Below are 22,520 nucleotides of genomic sequence, written 5' to 3'. Positions count from 1 at the left end.
AGTGAACACGAGAGATTCATTCAGATACAGATTTGTTCAAAACACAGATTCAAGCACAACCGAAACACAACCAGCCTGGCGAAAAGAAAGAGAAAGTAAATGTTTGCATGGCGGTTTTAGAAAACTGGGACGATTGTCCAGAGGACGAGAAAATACATTATGTTTTGGATTTTGGGCAGTCTTATCCTAGCAATTTTACGCTTAGGTATTTTTAAATGTGACTTGTAAAGATTGTTGCTGTAGAATCGCCATCTTATTTTCTCTGCTCGTATAATGTAATTTTATGCAAAAGGCGTATTTTATATATAAATCGGAACTTTTAGGAAAATAATGCATAATATGTTGAAGGAAATAACTATCAGAGGAATTTAAGGTCCTTTTTTTTAGCAAGGTTGCTTATAATGGGGACTGTGTATGCTAGTAGTCTACTTCTATTTTCAGTTTTGTTTAGCTCCACATTCCATTTAAAGTTAATTTAGTATTGGGTTTATCCTGTTATTATTCCTTTTATTTACTGATTTGTTTGTATTGAACAGGTGTAAATGGCTCGCAGTCTCTTTATGAGGTTCAGTGGCTTCCTTGTCCGTTTGTGGATGAGAAAGTTCATATAAATGAAGAAGGCCACACAGAAACCAAGTATATCAACAGAGAGGCTGTGCTTCAATTTGGTAATGTTGGCGACAAGCCTTTACACCCTACCATTACCTTCCTTGTCACAGGTAAGTGAAAGTGATTTGAAATTATAACCTTAATATATCCTTCACTCTTTAATTAATCTGCAGTTTGTTCATTTGTATACAATAATGCAGCAACTAAAGTGGATATGAGGCGTTATTTGGAGGGAAGTGAAGATGCACTAAACTGTGAGATCCGAAGATACAGCACTGGAGGGATTGTAATGCGCTGGCCTACTGCAGGAGCGCAAGATCATGACGTCTGGTTCACCTGTACAATACGCCATACACAAGGCTTGTTCGTTGTCACCACCTTCCTCAGACACGCAACTGCGGCTCCTGCCCAAGGAGAGGTTGACTTTCTAAAGTGGAAAACAGTCAATGATAGGGATCTCCTGACAACATCAGGTAACCACCAAGCAAGGGGTTTCCTCCTGGGAGTCAAGGGAGAAAGGCAGTGCCTCCTCCAAAACTGAATGGCAAAAATGAAACAATATAAGTGATTTTCATCCTTTATTACATATGTGTTTTCCAGCTGGGATGGTTGTTTTGACCCGGACTCCCTCCGTGGAGGTGGGATTCTTGAAGGAGCCAAACCTGCACTGTCAGTTTGCTGTGGATCATAAACTGCCTAATGCAACGGTGGAGTGGAGACTGCAGAAGCACGGGGAGCGCACCATGCTCTTCAGCTATTCCAGCCGCACAGGGAAGAGTGAAGGCAGCGGAGTGACTGTCAAGGACATCGCCGCTGGAAACGTCTCCTATAAGCTTCCACCCACCAAAAAACTCAGCGAGGGCATATATATCTGCTCTGTGATGATTCCTCCTCTCTATGGCAGCCATGATATTCCCCTTACCCTAAGTGGTAAGATGACACATTTTTTTAATTCAACTCACATTTATGTTTGTATAGTGTGTTTTTTTTTATATAACAGCTTCAGAGATCAGTGGACTCAAATGTTGTTTTGGACCCCCTTTACTTTCTTTGCATTGATAAAAACAGCTATATTTGTTTACAACATTACCTATTTTGTGCTCTGCTGAAGAAAAAAAGTCATACAGGTTTGGAACAACATGAGGGTGAACACTCACTTGAATGTTTCTTTTTTCTATTTCAAACTCCACAGAACAACCCCGCGTGTCAATAAACGTGGGCTCCACCTTGTCTATGACACTTGGTAAGGACCAGAAGCTGATATGTGATGCAGAAGGGTACTATCCACTGGATGTAAACATAGAATGGTACCGTGAGGCATCTGGGGGAAGCCCTACGCCTTCGTTCCTGAAGACTGTTCTTTACTCCAGTCATCGACTTCATCAAGATGGCACATACTCGCTCTCAGCCTTCTTCTATCTGCAGCCTAGCCTGGAGGACTCTGGATATAAGTACACCTGCAGAGTATCCCATAAGTCTTTGCTCATTCCCATCCGCAAGAGCTTTTATCTCATAGTTACAGGTGAATCAGATGCAACTCAAACACAAAATCATTTGCACAAATGGAAAGTCCCTAAGAAATTACAAATAACCACTAGGTGGCAGGCATGATGTTCCATTATGACAATACTCTTCAAATATACTTTTTTTTTGCTGTTTGTTGATCACAGAACCTGACTCTACCTTGTGGTATATGACAGTCATTGGATTCATAATTGCCATGCTAGTAATTCTTTGTTATGTGCTGCCTCAGTTTCTTGCAGGTAAGTCTTTTGTTGTTTATAAACCACTTTGAACTTTATTATGCATACCTCATTTTAATTGTTATTATTTGCTTGGGTTTTTTTTTTACATCATGTAAACACTATGCAACTTATATTCCTATTTGATCAATATGGTCACATTAGCATGTAACAAACAATCTTGGTTTTCCATTCAGACGCATATTAAAATGAAGAAAAATACATTTGGAAATAGTTTGTTGAGGCACCTCTTTGCACATTGTGAAATACCATGGCATCTTTTACCATGTAAAATAAATGAATACATACATACATTATTAATAACATGAAAATAAATTAAACCATGAACAATATATTTTTGCAAAATATTGATACATGTATAAATCGTAAATTATTTGTTAAATAAATTATAAATATATTTTTATTGCAAATAAATATTTAGCAAAAAAAAGAGGCAAAAGTATCCTGTTGTTGGGTCAATTTATTTTAATGTTATTTTGATAGTAGTATCTCAGAATCCCAACTCCTGATCATGATTATTTGTCACAATTATCAGTAGACAGTGATAATGTGACTGATAAGTAAATCATTAATTAAGGTAGTCTGTCAAAATCTAAATGTTTCCTTGAATAAAAATATTGTATTTATATTCAATATATATTTGAGTTCTATTTACCTGTGCAAGTCTAATGTTCATAATATTTTCTCTTTTCTAGGTAGAAAAGCAGCAAAAAAGGTGAGTATGAAGGTGGGAATAGAAGAGTAACAATAACATTTCTACCAGCATCCTTTGTGCAAATTTACATGAACCCCAGCTGTGTATGACTGAAAATTAGTGAGATGAATAGGCTCTCTGTAGTATTTATGTTTGTGTATGTGTACGAGCTGTGTGTTTTACACATCTGTGTGTACATGTATTTGTAATTACTGACATATGTGGAAGTGTGACGTAAGTGTGTGCGTCTATTTGCCATATGTCCCGTCTCACGCTGCATGTTTACCTTATGTCTCTTATGTGCAGAGGTTTTGAGAGCTCATGCCTGAGGATTTGAAGTACAACGTGATGGAAACCTCCCTTCGTGTCTCTTTCTCCCCTCATCCCCGCCATTTCCCCCTGCTGCAAAGATCAGGTGCTCTTCATGAGAAAATGGGGAGTGCGTTGTGAGGTGTAATTCCAGATTTCATGGTTTATGCCCTTGTTTACTATGGCTGATATGGCACTGTGGCTCTTTATGAACTGAAGAAGAATTTGTTTGCAGCTTTCTGGATTATTTTTGGCATCTATAAATGTTACTGTCAATTTAACATGATTTCATGAATGCAAAGTGCACTACTGATGTTGAGCATTTTGAGTTATAAATTATGAAATAATCGAATATTATAAAATAAGGGGGAAAGGTATAACACCGTGTTTTTGCACTTCAGTTGCAAAAAAATAAATAAAAAATAAAATAATGCTTGGAATAATATATATGAACTTGAATTTTAATATTTGTCAAATTTGGAGGATTTAAAATAAAATCATTGTGAGTTTTATTTTCTGATTGCATCAAATTTAAATATATCCATCTTCAGAGAACTTTGTGTGATGTTTGCAACGCTGTTTTCCGCTCTCAGTGAAAGCCAACACCAATGGTGCTCTGAGGCCTGTGGGGTTTTGAAGTATTCTTGGCTAAATACTCATCTCTGGACCACACGAAGCCCCCCTGTGAGGCATCTCCCTGACTCCCAGTTAGCTACACTATAAACACTTCACTCAGGAATGGCAGCTGTTCCCACATGGTACTTGGTACATTCCCCTTCTCCGACAGTACCCTCCTCATCTCTCTCTCACTCACTCTCATCCCAGCTAGCTACAATGTCTTCAAATGCACAATGGAGCCATTATAAGGAACTTTGAATGTGAATTGAGAATCCCTGGTGTCATCATTGTGCATGCGTTGACCGAAAGAAACTAGGTTTTGGTTTATTCAGTGGTGATGCCCATTGGACATTTTGGAAATTAGCATGCCTGGTGGGTCAGCAGCCAGAGGAAGGTCATTGCTCAGCCAAGCTTTGCAGTTTTACGGAAACAGCTGTCCTGGGACCATATGAGGCTTATGCCTTGAGAAATCAAGAGTCTCTATTACACCAACTGCATAAACGATGGGCCGCCTGCCCGTGGCTCATGATCCGTTATTAGCCCCGTCAGTTTCCATTCGACCTGTTGACATTTTAAACAACATGCAGCAGTGGCTTATTTTATTCCGGCTAATGTGTTGTGGAAGTTAGAAAAAAAAATTCTAGCACAATTTAATCAACCGAGCTGAACTAAAGAATGTTTGGAGTTGATTAACCCTCTCTGAACCTGCAATGGACAACCATGTGGCCCTGGTTTCACCACAGATGGCATTTAAAAACAAACAGGCCTGGTCACTCTGGGAGGTGTAGAGGCTGCGTAGTGTAATTCAGAGAGAATTGAGGGAATGGCTTGTTTTGTTTCCAAAGCACAGAAACGCAGAACCATGTGACTGCCGATGGTGGTCAGTGCTCTGGGGAAATCAATAATGGCTCAATTTATTTTTCATAATTAATGAGTAAATATTTCTATAAGGGGCTTTAAGGTACAACAGAGAATTTTCAATATAGCTGCTTTTAAAAAAAGCAGTTCATCCCAAAATGAACTTTGTCATCATTTACTCACCCTCATGCAGAGTTATGTATTAATATTTTAATTTAAGTTTTAGGAATTTTGTGGTGTGCTTTTTTCATTATTATTACTTTTTATTTAAATAAATATTTAAGTATTATAAGTTTTTTAGGTTTAAGTTTGTCATCTAATATTTAATTTTTATTTAGTTCTAGTTTTAACAATAGCATCACTACCCTCATGTCGTTTCGCACCTGTATGACTTTCTTTTTTCTGTGGAGCACAAAAGTGTCTGTGTTTTTTGTTTGTTTCTTTTGTTTTTGTCTACACAATAGAATTCATTGGGACTCAGTGTTGTTTGGACCCCACTGACTTCATGACAAATGATTTGTGTTCCACGGAAAAAAAGAAAATCATGCAAGTTTGTTTGAAACAATATGATGGTGAGTAAACAATAAGAAATTACATTTTTGAGTGAACTATCCCTTTAAGGCCACATTTTATTACCTCTATAGTCTACAGTCTCAGACATCAGGGTGGATGATGCTTCCTTTCTCTTTCTTCCAGTCACCGGGAGTTGAAGTTGCGGTTAAGTGTTTGTATGCACAGCAAATTTGTTCTCCTGACTGTGCCAGATGGTCTGCTACTTTATTTGCTCAGCATTTGTCTCAGCAGATTTAATTTGTGTCATATAAACTCGCTAGACATTTGTCTCCCATAAAATTCCAACTTTCCAGTAAATGTTTCAGCAGACACTTTTCTTTTCCCCCCCCTAATTCTTCACCTTATCATCGGCTGTTTGCCTTTTTATCCTGTCTTATTTTCTTCTCTATATGTCCTGCTCCCCCTTCCTTTCCTGTGTCTCTGTGTGTGTTTATTTTTCCTGTCATGTTCTGGACCTTTGGCCTGTGTGGCCTGTGTTTGAAGTCTGCTGGTTTCTAAGACCCAAAAGAAGTTTCTCTTGGATTCTTTGATTCTCTGGTGAGGACACTGGCTTGATGCTCAGTCGGACCCTATACACATTTAATCGATGGAATAGAATGCCATGGAAAGACTTCTGTCCTTGCAACCCGCATCAATCAGTCTGTGGTTTCTGCCTTTTAAATGTGAACCTCTCTCTCTTCTCTGCTGCTACTGTCTTTCCACACTCCTTACATCTCAATGTTCAGATTTCTCCCATTGGCCAGCGCTGCCAAGACAATCTGACACTGACTTGTAGTATTTTTAGCGTGTGAGATAGTTGGTTGAGACACTGCGTCTTCTCCCAGCACTTGATGACACCTATGAAGAACACCAATACGTGTGTAGTAAAGATCAGGATGCCGATGTGCTAGACATCAACGTCATTGCCTTTTCATAGTCTTGGGATGTCCAGCCCTAACTAGAGGTTTAACCAAATCCATGCCTGGCCACATCTGATTTAAAGTTATTTTAAAATTACTTAAAGAGTGGTTCTTCATTACAGACATTGGGGTTAAGTGGGCCTGGCGAGCAGCTCTGGCAATAAAATACTTGGCATAAATATCACCAAGACATAAACAAGTTTATGGCTGTGTAATTTAGCGTGTTCACAGACGTAAACATTTTACCATCTAGACTATGATTCATACCATTTTGATAACGGAGACAAATGAAGTCATGAGATAATAGAAAAATGAGTGTTATGGAAAGGTCATAGCACATTCTCCACTAAACTTCAAAATAAAATAAACAATCATTTTTTTTATTGTTTTTATCATTTTAAATTTGTTTTTATTTTTATTTTATTTAGTGTTATTTATTTATTCATTTATTTTTGCTTCATTCCACCTTCAAAAATTCAAAATACACTTACACTATATATGTGTAATGGAATGATATTGTTTTAATTGGTGATAATTATTCAAATTACAATTTCATGTAATATATATATTATATAACAGTTTTTGTGTTTCCGGATAAAATGTCAACAGATTATTTTGATAGAATTTAAAAAATAAATAAATGAATAAACATCACTTTACCAAGCTGAGAAAGTAAAATGGAGAGTGCATTTATATACTTTATAACATTAACGTTCATATGCATTTGATTATACAGTGAGCCTGCGGGGAGATGCTTTTTTAATATTACCAGTCCGAGAAAAACTAAGTCTGAAGGTCTATGTTTAAATAGTCTGGAAGTCTGTCTGAAAGGGGATCCAACACATCAACACATGGAAGCATGAGAATGACATGAATGAAAATGGCTTTGGGACATAATGGGCTCAGGGGGCTCAAAGCCTGATGATAATAGTTTACTGTATCTCAGCAACCATTGCTTTGGTGTGGTGTTTATCGGTTAATGCCAGTCAGCATGCGACATATACCTGAAAACACACCGCCTAAAGCTGTTATTTTTATTTTTTCTGAAAAGCGCAGCACAGACAGAGACCGAGTGGGGGAAGAGAGAAGGTAATTGTTCCACACCATCTGTGAGGCAAACCTGTGGATCCATTTTAAATGAATGCCAACTAAGAAAACAAAACTTGATGAAAGTGCTTAGCTGAAACAAAAATACACCTTTAAAACATTTAAAGGGTTAAAGATAAGAGGAACTGTCATGTACCTCTACGCACACACAGTTTCCTTGTTACAAAATTGGGCTGCGTATGGCGTTACACATGTGTTTGTGTACGTGCACACTCGGGCATGATTTCATGGGACATACTTAAATGCTTAGCAATCGTTCAAAGCTTTTAGACCATATATGATTATGTTCTCCAAAGACTTGCCAGGAAATATAGCCAGGTTTTTTCTTCAGTCATTTGGCTCTCCAGACGCAGAGGTGATTAAAGATGAAGCTGTCAGCTGAAAGTGAGCTTCAAAAAAAATTTGACGCCACAAACTGTGCTCTAACATCTAACAGCTATATTGCAGCTCTGTACTGTAATTTAACGGCGGCCATCTTTAAGTCATTTGTTATTTTATAGAAATCCGCAGTGAGGGAGGATTTAGAATAACTACGTTCCCCTGCTGAGTTCCTATAAATCTGTGACTGTCCATAAATGTAGGGTGGTTTGTTGGTAAAGTACGTCATACCCTGTATTTGATGTCTTTCCTGCTTGTAATCTGATTCCTGTGATGTGGTGTGATTTGCGCAGAACTGACTGAAGAACTGGATTCCTTTTGGGAGAGAAGACCGGCTGAGGGGTCAGAGGTCAGGATCAGACACCCTCCCCTGCAGCGCTACACGAGAAGGGTTGGTCGGCAGATTCTCAGCCATTAAAATGGGTAGGGATGGAAAAGCCTCACTGACCTCCCCTGACCCCGTCTCCTCGTCTGCCCTCTGGACCTAGTGTCGGGAAGTGAAGTCATCCACACTGATTTATCAGGTCTGCTGGGGGCCGGTCATTTTCTCTATCTCTTTACCTTGTCTGTCTTTTCTGTCACTGTTTATCTTTCTCCCATTAATCATGTTAGCGTCTCTATCCCTCTGTCAGCTCAATCAAGTGTGTTTGCACTCAGACACAGTCGTCAATAGCCTTTGGAGCCTCTGTCACAGGCCTCTGTGTTCGTTCTTTTCATTTAAAATGGAGTAGTATGCGTTTATTGCACAGCTCTCTGGAATGCTTGATTCTGATTGGTCAATCGCAACATTCCATGGTAAAATATTTTGCATAATGATTTCTAAACTGTACACTTGATCATTGTTCCTGGCAGCCAGTCACCTGTGCTAGTATCTCATAGTCTCTTTCTTCAAATATAATAAAATAATTTCAACTCGAATATTAATGTACATTATTTATCAAAAAAGTGAGGCAGGAGCATAATAGGGTGTTTCTTTAGCCAGCAAGTTGTGATGTTACAGAAGTAGCGTTAGGTCTTTTGTTTGTTTTTGGCGTACATTCAAGTGAAATGGATTATTTAAAAAGAAAAAAGTGGGTGGTTGTTGATTGGATGGAGGCAGAGCTGAATGTGAACTCTGGTGAAGTCTGGTATATGGAACAACAGTCTGTCAGTCATTGATATTTCAATTAAAAAATATTTTTTTAATAAATTATACAGGATGACACATGGATTATTCATTGCAATTAGATCAATACCATTTAGCATTTAGAGAATAGATGGGTTGAATTTTCATTTAATGCCAGCTGTAAAAATAATTTTATTTTAATTTGATCTCCGCCCTAGACTTAAAATATGAAAATCCATGAATTATATTTAAATACTACTACTTATACTATGAATATTACTTTTTAAAGGCTGTTTAAAAATTAAATAAATAATAAAAACCATTTAAACATCTACTGTGTGAAAATGATTTATTTATTTGTTTTTACCCAAATTATGACTATTCATCAGTTGTAATGTTTGACAACATTATTATTTGATGCATGAAGAAAATGTGAAAAAAGTGTCATTTCGAATTAATTTATCAAATTATGCAAAAAGTGTAAACAATTATAATGATGATATATAATTGTGTGTATTAAGGACACATAAAGTGCTAGCAATGAAATTAGCTCGTCCAAAACAAAGAAATCTGCAATTTTCTTACAAAAAATGACATTTATATCACCTTCAATTCCACCACAGAATAGTGATTTGAGATGTGTTGGATCATGACATAAAAATGGTATAGTTTTCCTGTGATACATTTATGTGCTACTAGACAAATTAAACTTTTGAGATTGAAAATAATGTTTAATTTTTACAGGTCTACGAGTCCAAAAGTGCTAAAGAAACTAGACTCGCAGACAGACAAAAGGGTAAGTCTGGAAGCCCAGAGGCAAGTCCAGTTATTATAGTCCTCTGCTCCATATAGAAATCTCTCATTCTCTATTCTATGTTTTGTATATTGCAATGGCTCGCTTTATTGAGCCTCCTACTGCATACCCCGGGGTCAGTGGTAAAGCACAGTCACCCCACAGTCACTGGGAGAGGACTCAAAAATAATTGTCCAGGCCAGCGAGTGGTGTGTGGGAGAGCTCTGCTGATACTCATCCTGCTGCTCATCATTCGTTCTCATTCATACAAGGATTATTCCTACAGGGAAAGGAAAGATATCATCTTTCAACAGCACATCTCGGATCGAGGTAGGAGTCTGCATTTCACTGATCCGGGATCAGGGACACCTACCAACAGCTGAATTTATCTCTGACCGGTGTAAGAAGCCAACTTCTACCGCCACACTTTCTTGTCTCTGTTCGGCTCTCTGTATTATGTCTAATCTCCTATACCTCTGCAGCGCGCCAGACCCATCCACCGGGTTGATCATGAGCAGTGACAGACGCCCAGCAGTCGCCACATCCCTCCAGCACATGTCCTGACCTCTCCGACCTCTCATTCCCAGCACTGCCAACAGTAGAATGGATCACCACCACACACACTTTAGTCCATATAATGAAAGTCAATGGTGCCCAAAACAACACTGGACCACACTGACTTTCATTGTATGGACAGAGAAAATACAGATATATTCTTCAAAACAGGTTATTTTGTGTTTCACAGGAGAAAGAAAGCTATACAGGTTTGGAATGACATGAGGATGAGTAAATGATGATAGACGTATTACTTTACTTTCTAAAAGCCGGCCCTCATTGAAAATGATTTGTGTCCCAGCAGATAACCTTTTCCTTCTGCTGCTAACTGTCTGTGAGTCTCCTCACCTGTTATGCTAAATGTTGTGGGGATGAATGTAATATATTAATAGCAGTTCAGTAAAAACACAGAATAAAAGCAATCTAATGTGACATGCTACCTATTATATTATATTATATAATAACGGTTATTATAGTAAAACTGAGATAAAAACTGAAAATAATTTTATTTCAACATGTTTTATTTTCATTTACTTGAGGTACTAAAATAACTAAAACTGAAATAAAAATTTATAAAAACTATGTAGACATAAAAAAATGATGTAAATGAATTAAAATAACTCAAATTATTTTGATCAAAGAATCCTGGAAAAAAATGTATCATGGACTCCACCAAAATATTAAGTAGCACAACTGTTTTCAATTTATTGAGCTCCGAATCAACTCAGTATTTATTCTATATTTATTATATGAGGATGACGTGTTGTGAGCTGGCATTAGTCCTGGGCTGTTTATAGTCTGGATCGCTTCTTAGAGGATCAACACTGTGGCCGGATGAAAATTAAAGATTTATCTTTTATTTATTAGCTGATTTCCCAGCTAGAAATACATTTTATGAGAGGCTATTAAATACTGTAGGGATATATGCAATTTATATTGCAATACATAAATTAGCTAGACATGAAAGGCTCCCAAGTGGTCAATAGAATTATATACTGTAGCTTAGTAGAACGAAACCTTAGTAGGACAGCTAATATATACTTCTTAAGTATACAACGTTTGCAGTATAAATTGAGTTGGTTGTCAGTTCCAATGGCATACAATATGTTTTTGCTTTTCTTTCCAATCTTCTTTCACTAATGTGAATATATCACTAGTATCTTGTCATAATATTTCACAGTTGTTTTACCAGGGTGACTCGCTGCTAATAAGCTACAAAACACTCTCACTGGAGGCTGATACCGTTACTGCAGTGTGACCAGACCGCCATAGGCAGGTATATGAGTGATTACATATATTTGGCTCTGATCCCTCGCAGGTGAGCACATGCATGTATGCCACGTCAAAGCCTGTTATTGCACAAGTCAGTAACACTTTCGCTCTGAGCTCACAGGCCCGCTGTGATGTGTTTGCATTCTGTCAAAGGCTGATTTGTGTCCAAAGACTTCATGCTAATAATATGTTGTAGCTCACTCTCAGTGTTCATTCCAAAATCTCTTTGTGCTCAAATAGTTAGGAATGTTACACATACTCAAACACACACAGACACCTAGTTTAATTCACCTGGAGGGGCCTCCGTGCTTCAGCCTGTAAAGGGCCTCTCAACCGTCATGGTGAATAGCTCACACCAAATGAAAGATTTTACAGGGGCTTGCATTCTCTTGCTCTCACTCAAACCTTTGTTCGGTCGACTGTTTATCCAGCACTTGGAAATATTGGAAACTGGCACCTGAAAGAATCAAATAAGAAACATTCAGCTGAACTTCTTGCTTTTTAACTTTAACTTTGGTTGAAGTTATATATTATATAATAATATATTATATTATATTATATTTAGTGCTGTCAAACAGTTAATCGCGATTAATCGCATCCAAAATAAACGTTTTTGTTTACACAATATATGTGTGTCTACTGTGTATGTTTATTTTGTATATATAAAGACACACGCATACAGTATATATTTAGAAAATATTTACATGTATTTACATGTTTATATTTATATTCATATAATTATATTATATAAAAATATATTTAATATATAAATAACATATTTTTCTTAAATGGATACATGCATGTGTTTGTATTTATATATACATAATAAATATACACAGTACACACAAAATTTTTTATTTTGGATGCGATTAATCGCGATTAATCATTTGACAGCACTAATTATATTATATTATATTTAACGAAGAATAAAACCATAAAAATATATTTTTGTTACTTTTGTAACTCTAAAATAAAATAAAAATAAAAAAATATATATACGTATATATTTCAGGTATTTAGCAAGGTAACATTTCTCATTTTTATTTAATTTATCTTGAGGTACTAAAAAAACTACAACTAAAACTAAAATATTAAAAACTACTACTACTAATATAATATTATAATATTTATTTAATTATTTATAATTATAAACTATTTTAAAACATTAATAAAAACTAAACTTACTAAATTAACACTAATTATAATATAATATTAATAATTATCAATATAATCTAATGTTTTTTTTTGTTGTTGTTGGCTTGAGTTTAAGCCATTATTGCTGGACTGCCTTAGTGCATTCGTTCTCTTACATGCAATTATAAAACACATTATGGAGCCGTATGACATATGGAGTAAATATATGCGCTCAGTAATAGACCATCCAAGTATTTTCATTTTATGTTTTGACAAAATCATTCTTTCTTCCACTTAAGACCGCTATCGTACATGCTGACATCAACCGCTAATAGAAAAAATATGTTTTTCTTCCCTCAAGTGAGAAACCAAAATGGTCATTCTCTGCACAGCTCATGAAACTCTCATCAGGAACACGGTCAAATAAGCCCATTATTACGCTGTCCAAACCACTCCAGAGGAGCGCACGTATCCCAGCTCAACACTCTCAGCACGGTGTCACCAGTACCACTGATGATTTTCCAAGTGCACTTCTGTGTATGTTTGCGTCTGTGCGTGTGTGTTAAAGACTAAGTGGCCTCACCTTCTAACGGTTAAAGAGAGAGGATGATGTCATGCAATGCAGGTTGCTGTAGGGCAAAGGAGCCTGGGAGGTTTTAGAGTTTCGATACAGCAGAGCTGATTGCAGAAACAATAGATGGATATGACAGAAAATGTGTTTTGGCTTGAGTTGCCTCGATTACATCACTCTTGCTAAAGTATTATTCTTGGCATGAGCTGCAGTCTGATAAAGCAGTTCCTGCTTCTCAGGAAGGGGTTGCTGCTTTGTGGAGTTTTAGCAGTTATTGTGTGTGCTTATACTTTCTGCTGGTTTCTTCTAATGCACTTATATCAATAACGTTCAAATATTTGGGATCGGTAACATTTTTTTAAATGTTTTCGAAAGAAGTCTCTTATGCTCACCAAGGCTGCATTTATTTGAGTAAAAAATACAGTAAAAAAAGGTTATATTTTGAAATATTATTACAATGAAAAAACTGTGTCCTATATATTTTAAAATGCAATTTTAATAAATATTTTAATAATGAATTATTCCTATGATTGTAAAGCAGCCATTACTCCAGTCTTCAGTGTCACATGATTCTTCAGGAATCATTCTAATATGCTGATTTGCTGCTCAAGAACACTTATTAGCAATGCTGAAATCAGATTTTTTTTTTTTTTTTATGCATAAAAAGGACGATATTTATTGGAAATATAATTTTTTAACAGTGTTAAAGCCTTTACTGTCTCTTTTTTTTAATTATATCAGCGTAACAACATGAATGATGTTGAATTTAATAATTAATTATTTTTACTTTAGAAGCCATTTAAATAATTTAATTATCCAGAATATCTGAGTTGATCAAAAGAGCATAATTGGAAGCCAGACATATGCCAGATGTAGCCCTAGAAATAATGTTTATTTTATAAATATTATTCATAATATTTACTTTACAGAGAAAAATCCTAATATTTCTTTTATAACTTATATTATAACTTTTGGATCTTCTCTCAACCTTTAATATAATCCAAATGAGATGATCCACAGCCTTCATTGAGAACTATAATCCCCCCATTGTTCTTTTGAAAGGTTAGGAAATGTGTAGCCTAGTTTACACCATAATGACAAACAGTCTATTTCATTTGGAAGTAAACTGTGGTTTTGAGATGTTAAGGAAATTAATATGAAAAAACCTCAGCCTAAATCCAAACGCAACATTAAGTCATTGTGCAGCAGTCACTGTTTACTTATTCCTTTTAAAGACTAATGCCACTTAAGACAAGGATCGTTTCATGGATGAGATGAAGTCGGGATCACTTTCTCTACTGTAAAGACATCCCAGTAGACCACTAGACCACGTTTCTACAGAAGATTAAGTACAGTGTTGATCGAAGGGTTTAAGCAAACTGCACTGAATCAGGGGTATTTGTATTGTGGTGAGTTCTGATGTGGTGTGGACGTAGTTTCATATTCCTCTCAGGCATGCTTATGTGTGTATGTATTTGATTGATAAAAGAGGCTATTTATGTGTGTGTGCAGCAATGGAGATAAACACCGAGCAAGTGAAGTACAGCTCAGTCAGCCCATCCTGGCCGTTCAGAGCAAAAGGGGCTGTAATTATCCGGAGCCAGTCATCTCAGGAGGTCAGCTGGGATTTGGGGAATGTGTCCCCCTCCTCCACATCTCTGTCCTTTTCACCCTTCAACCCCATCGTCCTCCCCAGCAAAAGGGCATTTCTTCAGCTGGAGGATCACACTGTTTGTGAGTATGAAATCAATCACCTCTGGTTCAGATATGCATTAAAGTCACATTTCAACCATAACTCACGTCATGGTGCAGCCTGCCAGAAAGCGATCTGCTTATGCCTCTGAGACAATGCCAAGAGTATCACAAAAATAACTTTAAATCAGTTTTATTGTTCTCTCCTCTGCTTCTTGCACTCGCCCGCTCTCTCACTTGGCACCATGTGCACTTAATTAAATTGACTTTGAAGCGATGACATCATGATTTGGCTGTTATTCTTTTGGAGGTGTTTGGACTTCTGGGTTCCCATGTAAACTCTGATGTAATGGCCACGCAGACTTGTTTTCAGGAAAACCTCAGCTGACACGTGGTGAGATAGATGGGCTTTTGTTTTTCAGAAGGATCTCTGGTTTGTCTGATAAAAGCCAGACAGGGTTTGCAGGGCATTGGTTCGCTCAAGCTGAGGAAGAAACTTCAGCCTTTAGACTGATGGTTTGACATTTTCTCTGTGTGAACAAGAAAAGTTTCAGTCGATGTCGTCACTGCTGAATGTGGTTAAGGAACCATGTGCTCTATAGCCCTTAGTGGTTTGACCGGTGTGCGTTAAAGTTTAGACATAGAATTCATGATTTGTGGTAAACTCGACTGTTTACTGCATGTTTCCCACCATGCCTCATTCTCCCAAATAAGGACAGTCTGGTTATTTTGGAAAGGCACCACTGATAATAGTTATTATTGGTGGTAAGATTTTTAGGTCACACTTTATTTTAAGGTCCAATTCTTGCTATTAACAAACCAATGACTACAACTTTAGACTCAATAAACTCCTAATTTGCTGCTTATTAATAGTTAGTAAGGAAGTTGCTAAGCTGAAGGTATTATGAATGTAGAATATGGTCATGCAGAATATGTGCTTTATATTAATAAACAGCCAATATAGCATGTTAGTAAGCAACTAGTTAATCGTGAGAATTGGTCCTTATTCTAAAGTGTTACCGATTTTTACACATTTCCACAAAAATGCCTCTTCACTGCTGTAAAACAAGTTTAAACATCCTTTGTTTCAGCTGCTAGAGGCATGTCAGTTAATTAGGCTGGGAGACCAGCTTAAACCAGCTAAGACCAGCAAACCAGCACCAAAAGCAGAAATGGGGCATGACACGAAGCAATCAATCACCAAACACAGCCAATTGGATCATTTTTCTCTGTTGTATGCTTTCTTGCACTTCTAATGCGCTGCAGCTGAATAGCGTATAGTTGTTCACATATCTTTATTTTGACACTTCTGAAAAGCTTCAGCAAATGGCATGCTTTTTTATGGTTTTCCTTGTAAAACTTGAGGGATTTGTCACACATAATTTAATTCCAAACTTCCAGAATCAGTCTCTCCCCATCCATGTCTGTTGATTGTATATTCTTTGATTCCAGTGAGCTTTCTGTGTGGGGCGCAGATGTTAAGATGAAAACTGATTAACATTATTTTAGAGCTTGTCACTTTATGGCATATTGTTGAGCTGCAATAAAGTAGTGGCTATTCACACAGAACTTGTTTTTGCATTCCACTGCACTCATTTTTCTATGTAAACATGCGTGAGACATCTTTGAGCATTGCGCTTTCATATTTCATATCTCATTCTCGACAAGGTGTACTAAAAATGCTGCACTAAAGTTAAAGTTTCTGAAAACGTGCATTTAGACCTTCATATTTTTAAAATTAGTTCATCTATTTTATTATATTTATACTAGCTTGCTCTATTCTTTTTCTATTCTATCTGTTTCTTTTTATTTATTATAGAATTTATAAAAAGTAAAAAAAACTTGCTATGTGTACTGCGTTAGGCTAACTGAGACTTGTCATAGCACTGGCATATCATTGCTCTTTTGTTGAATTTGATTGCTTCCATTGTCCTCATTTGTACTTTGGATAAAAGCATCTGCTAAATGACTAAATGTAAATTTAAATCTGAATGCAGGATTCAGAAATGTTTTCCTATTAAATTTAAATGTAAATCCTATCAAAAGTGACAGTAAACATATTTATAATGTTACAAAAGATTTCTATTTCACCACAAAAAAATGTATTCTGTTTTAAAGGCCCCTTAAGCTGATTTAAAGTGATAGTTCACCCCAAAATGAAAATTTTGTCATTAAAGGAACACTCCACTATTTTTGAAAATAATAATCAGTAAAATAGTCAGTCTTAGTACACGATGTAACTATAGAAACTCTTTGGTAATTTTTGAGCGAGATGCTAGAGGTCTAATCAGATTCAATGATCTATGCTAAGCTGCGCTAAAAGTGTTACTGCCAGACCTGGAGATCGGCTGAATGGATTCGAAAATGGTAAAACTCAACCGTTTAACTCTTGGAGAGTTGGAAAATGAGCCTATTTTCAGAAATAGTGGAGGGTTCCTTTAATAGCTCACCCTCATGTTGTTCCAAACCCATAAGTAAGACCTTTGTTCATCTTTTGAAAACAAATCAAGATATTTTTGATGAAATCCGAGAGCTTTCTGACCCTTCATAGACAGCCACGCAACTGTGTTGTGGTACTGTCGTGAACGTGTGTCGAAGACTGACACGAAAGAGAAGAACTGTTGAAAAAAGTCATTATTTTTCTTTTCTTTACGCACAAAAAGTATTCTCGTAGCTTCATAAAATTACGGCTGAACCATTTCACATGGGCTGTTTTAATGTCCTTACTACGTTTCTGGGCCTTGAACATGGTAGATGTGTTGTTGTCTATGCAGGGTCAGAAAGCTCTCGGATTCATCAAAAATATCTTAACCTGTGTTCCGAAGGTCTTACGGGTTTGGAACGACATGAAGGTGAGTAATTAATTACAGAATTTTCATTTTTTGTTTGAACTATCCCTTCAACCAAAAGGGCTGTTCACATAGAACTCGTTCATCTGTTAAAAAATGCAACATGAGCTTAGCAGAATTAAAAAAAAAAAAATTATCTGAACATCTGTCATATTTACATAGAAAACAATTGAAAAGCTGCACAGTACAACGCAAACCTTTTATATCTTGTGGTAAGCATGCAGTGTTTGTTTGTAAAATAACAACTCTGGAGAAAGTTCAACATAATTGCATGATTGCTGAATGTGTTATAAATCAAAACAAAGCAGTATTATGTGTCTTTCATGAGTAGATCTTTGTTTATCTGACTTGTTAATTTTGTACGAATTTGTCACAATGACTATATACATGTGTATGTTTAAATCAGACATAATCTTACAATGTAATTTGGTGAGTCATATCAGGATTGTAGTCAGCAGCCATTTCCCAACGCTCAGAGATCCCTGGGGCTCAGCAACTCCTTGCGATGAAGTTATAGTGTCATAGTTTTGTCTTGGTCACATCCTTCTCTCATGTCAGTGTTGCAATACCTGTGCCAACTTATCTCTATCACTGATCCCTTCTCTGATAAAAGTGAACAGATCTTGCATGAGCATGTGAGGTCTTGCACTGGTCCTTCTCAATCCAAAAAGCGTGCCTGATCCATTCTGCTGGACTTCTCCGAATCACCACCATATATCTCAGGATCAGATAAGGGCGAAAGGGAAGAAATGGTGGCTGCATTAGATACAATAACAAACTGCCAGAGAAAAGCACAACATTGTGCCATTCCTCCATGAGCCTGTTGCTGATCCTGAGAGACATTTACAATCCATGCCTGACGTGAAAGTCTGACATCATTGCAAGATGGAAATCATATTTAGAGGGCTGAGGGGGGATGAAAAAAACAGCTGCTCCAAGTCAGAAGCTTGCAGAGAAATTCCAGGAAACTGAGAGATATGTTGCGAGATTGACTCTTGAAGAACCTCTGATCACGATGTTGATGAAAGATTAATTGATAACCCGTTCCTCAGCATGGCATCTCATGTGTATGACATTCGCTCACAGCTCTGTTATGTAAAGTTGATGAGCACATGCCCAGTGTGTACAGCTATAAATCACCTCCGCTCTCCCGCGGCTTCCAGTGTTTACAGTAAACAGTGGGCTGGAATGTAAAGTTATTTCAGTCCGTTGGCCAGGACTCATTGTAGTGCTTGTGCTACAAGCCGTTAGTCCAACCCAGAGCCCCCCTGTACCTCATTATGTGATTAGGCCTGTTTGCTCTGCCGGGGTTCTGTTGCAGCTCGACACTCATCCCTTCACCCACAAAAGACAAACACAGACGCTAACACAACAAGCCCACTTTCTCCAGATCCATTATGTCCCTCTATTCACCCTAAACAGCAAACTCTTGAAATCCAATCAGCCCCCATTTTGTCTATACACTGATTGATCATTACAGTACCCAAGGTCAGTTTGGAAAGGACAAGACTTTGAACTCATAGGAAGTACGGAGGAGGATTCTCCAGGGAATGACCTCTTTGTTTATTCATTTGAAATGAGTTCAGCTATTGTATTTAAATGAGAAGGCAGGATTCTAAAATGTTTTTTATCCTTTAAAAGGATTCTAAATTGAACTTTTTTTTCTATTGGAATTTTTTGAAATGCTATTGAACTTTTTATTTATCAAAGAATCCTGAGAAAAATATTACAGCTGCTGAAAATTCAACTTTGCCATCACAGGAATAAATTCCATATTAAAATAGAAAACAGTTATGTTAAATTTTAATAATATTTCACAATATTACTGTTTTTAATGCATTTTTAATCAAATAAATGCATGCAGCCTTGGTGAGCATTAGAGACTTATTTTAATATAATTGAATATACATATACTGTGTACAGTATATGTATATTCAATTATATTAAAATAAGTCTCTAATGCTCACCAAACATATATATATATATATATATATATATACATATATATATATGTTTATACAGTTCATATATTTATTAAAGAAGTCTAATATTTTTGTATGTTTATAAAATATTTTAAATAGTAAATATTAAATGTAAAATAATAATAAAAATATTAAAGGAATTTAAAAAAATTATGTAATATTATTCAGTCAATTCGATTACGTTAGGTTACACTAAGAAAAGAACATTTCCTAAATGTCCTAACCAAGATTCATGCAACAAGATTTTTTGTCTGCATGATGCAACAACGTTCTATTTCACAACAATTTCACTCCTAATAATTGTACAATAATTTATACAATTTGTTATTGTACAAATAACAATTTACTTGCCGCTTGAAACTTGTTAGGACATTTTAAACCGCATACTGTCATGCTTTACAGTGTAAACAGGCACTTAAACCTTAAGAGTGCAGTCTTTATCCTGACCTCAGCCACCACTCTGAACCTAGCGAAAGTGAGACAGAAAAAAAAAAAAAAAGGCGTGTCTGTTCCTCTCTGATATAGCACTGCTGAGACAGTGTGACATGCTTGAGCTGGAGAAATGTGAGCAGTGGCCTTTATCTATCAGGAGAAAAAAAAGAGTGAGGAACAGGGAGTGAGAGAGAGCAGAGACAGAGCACTGTGTTGTGAAAGTGGAGATTAATACAAATACAGTGGAAAGAAGGAGGGGGAGCCGGGATAAAGTGGAGCTCTATCTCTCCTCCTCTTTTCTCTTGTTCCCTCCCTCTCTCTGCTCCCTCCCCCGGGCTGCATGAGTTGTAGGAGGTTAACGTGACTGTGAGAGCTGTACTTTAAAACAGCACGGTGGGCCGAACTCACACACTCAGACACACTCACAGCCGAGAAATCACACTGAAACATAAGGTCTGTAAACACTCAAACACTCTCAACATTTTCTACTTCTAAGTTGGATGAGGTTTATTATTAAGATGTTTTTTATTCATTAGATAATTAAACAAAGTTTGACTGAGTTTTGTCTTCACAGGTCAGTCCCCCTGGATTTCTATATGGATCTGGGACTGTAAACAATTTCAAGAGGGAAATATCAGAGACAGATTTTAATTTGGTGTAGGAAGGTACCTGGACTCACAGCGGAGATGGACGCAGGCCCGTTGGCATCAGTGGCCGAGGGCTCTCCGGAAGGGGAGACAGTGTGTGCCGCTTTGGCCCGTTATGAAACCACATTGCAGGATGCGGTGCGTGAGATCCACGTGGACGTCAGCGCTTTCAAGCTGGGCATCGAGCGGAGACTAGAAGAAGCCATTAATGTGAGTGGACCTCTGGGCCGGGCCGTGGCACAGCTGCAGCAGGAGAACCGGCAGCTCAGGGGTCAGTTAGAGGCCCTGACCCGACAGGTAGAGATGCTGACGGGGTCAGTGTGCGACAGAAGCGCACTTCTCACTGAAGGATCAGCGCCACCACAGAGCAACAGCAGCACCGCGGGGCATCAGTCTCCATCGTCTGCGGCCCCCAGCGTAGCAGCTCTGACCGGCTCCGCCAGCGGCTCTGCCTCCAGCCCCACTGCCACACGCTTCTCCAGCAGAGCCACCTTCTCCGTCACCAGCAAAACTAATGTGAGTAGACATTTGCGGGAATGTGTTTAAATAGGAGCCTGACCACGAGAGAGGTCATTTCGTAGAACTGGAAAGAATGACTTGATGTGAGGAACTTTATGTTCGAAAACTAAATATTTAGACATATAGAGAGAAACCCAAAGCTGGATAACATATACAAACTAACTGAATGTTTGTAAGGGCAGAATTTGTCTTAGACCTTTGGCGCAGTCTCTGACAAATGTGGAATGATGTTTGGATCAAGTGACAGATACTTCACTGCCACAGGTTTTAGGTACAGCAAATAAATAATTTGACAACCAAGTAGTTTTTTTGCAATGTTGACTAGCTACTAAGCAACTTGCCAAAGTAATATAAATTTTGTAGTCACTTTACAATCAGAATTTAGAGTTGGATCTATTTTATAAAATTTAGGCATTTTTTAAACTGCAAAGGTGGCATAGAAGCTGCACCTGAAGTGGCTTGAATTCTTGAAAAGAGGCTGTTTAATTCTGCATGAATACATGGGAATTACAATTACAGGAGTAATGTTATGAAATTGATGCTTAAAAATAATTAACAATATGAGCTGATAATAAATGTAGAATTTATGGAATAAATTAAGGTAGCCCTGATGCTGCATTTAATTTACAAGGAAAGCAGCATGTTTTATTATGGCTTTTATGCAGCATTGAACATAATTTGGAGCAGGAACAAATCTGCCTTCACTCAGTCTGTTTAAAGGCTCCAGATTTTTGTGAAATGCTCAAACAACCCAGATGTTTTGTTCACATTAGTACTGATCAAACCAAGATGATTTTAGCAGATGTCATTCATTCAAAGCATGCTTTATTTGATTGGCATTTCATAGATTGTATATTTATAGTGTAAAATCTGCAAAGTTGAGGGAGTTTAGGATCCTGAGATGCAGTTCTTGATATGATGGATAATGGCTCTATTCAGGATTAAAGGAGCACAGCTTTATTTTGTTTGAGGAGACTGTTGAGTTGAACCTGTCAGCTTTAAGCTTTTAACAGCTGCTGCTTGTGACAGTAAAATGCAAACATCAAGCAGTCGTCACTCATTACTTTACAGCTTGTGTTATGGAGTATAAAAATACTATAATTTGCATCGCATGCAAATTTCATTGGCTTGTTTCATAAGGTCTTGTTTTAGACTTAGGTT

The 22,520-nt window shown here is 37.1% G+C and overlaps 2 protein-coding genes and 1 long non-coding RNA gene across 5 annotated transcripts in view; all 3 read left to right on the top strand.

Moving 5' to 3' along the window:
• Positions 1 to 45: 45 nt before the first annotated feature.
• On the top strand, positions 46 to 3,928 carry LOC306851543 (tapasin-related protein-like). The gene is made up of 8 exons (XM_079387848.1): positions 46 to 205; positions 537 to 719; positions 810 to 1,082; positions 1,210 to 1,539; positions 1,802 to 2,131; positions 2,280 to 2,372; positions 3,068 to 3,087; positions 3,373 to 3,928. The coding sequence occupies exons 1-8, from the start codon at positions 160 to 162 to the stop codon at positions 3,379 to 3,381; spliced, it is 1,284 nt and encodes a 427-aa protein (XP_079243974.1). The 5' UTR covers positions 46 to 159; the 3' UTR covers positions 3,382 to 3,928.
• Positions 3,929 to 8,101: 4,173 nt separating this feature from the next.
• Positions 8,102 to 10,898, top strand: LOC306851542. The gene is made up of 4 exons (XR_013782512.1): positions 8,102 to 8,332; positions 9,658 to 9,709; positions 9,979 to 10,106; positions 10,189 to 10,898. It is a non-coding gene; the product is annotated as an uncharacterized lncRNA (long non-coding RNA).
• A 3,493-nt stretch (positions 10,899 to 14,391) lies between these two features.
• The window catches only part of LOC306851540 (smoothelin-like protein 2), a 28,996-nt gene continuing 20,867 nt past the window's right edge, over positions 14,392 to 22,520 (top strand). For 2 of the 3 annotated variants that reach the window (XR_013782511.1, XM_079387841.1), the window contains exons 1-2: positions 20,536 to 20,646; positions 20,768 to 21,356. Coding sequence is in view for 2 of the 3 variants with exons in the window: in XM_079387841.1 (XP_079243967.1) it covers positions 20,880 to 21,356 (477 nt within the window). In the remaining variant the exon portion in view is untranslated. Of the gene's footprint in view, positions 14,973 to 20,535; positions 20,647 to 20,767; positions 21,357 to 22,520 lie in introns of those variants that run through there. The other variant, XM_079387842.1, reaches the window with a different exon arrangement.

This window comes from Barbus barbus (genome assembly GCF_936440315.1).
Source record: "Barbus barbus genome assembly, chromosome: 31".
Lineage (NCBI taxonomy): Eukaryota > Metazoa > Chordata > Actinopteri > Cypriniformes > Cyprinidae > Barbus > Barbus barbus.
The sequence above is the reverse complement of the archived record's forward strand: the minus strand, read 5'-3'. Positions and strand labels throughout refer to the sequence as shown.

Excerpts from the sequence above, each read along its gene's own strand:
- LOC306851543 (XM_079387848.1), top strand. The coding sequence starts at position 160 with ATGTTTTGGATTTTGGGCAGTCTTATCCTAGCAATTTTACGCTTAG. Across the intron at positions 720-809 it reads CATTACCTTCCTTGTCACAG|CAACTAAAGTGGATATGAGG; the intron begins GTAAGTGAAAGT and ends ACAATAATGCAG. Across the intron at positions 1,540-1,801 it reads TATTCCCCTTACCCTAAGTG|AACAACCCCGCGTGTCAATA; the intron begins GTAAGATGACAC and ends CAAACTCCACAG.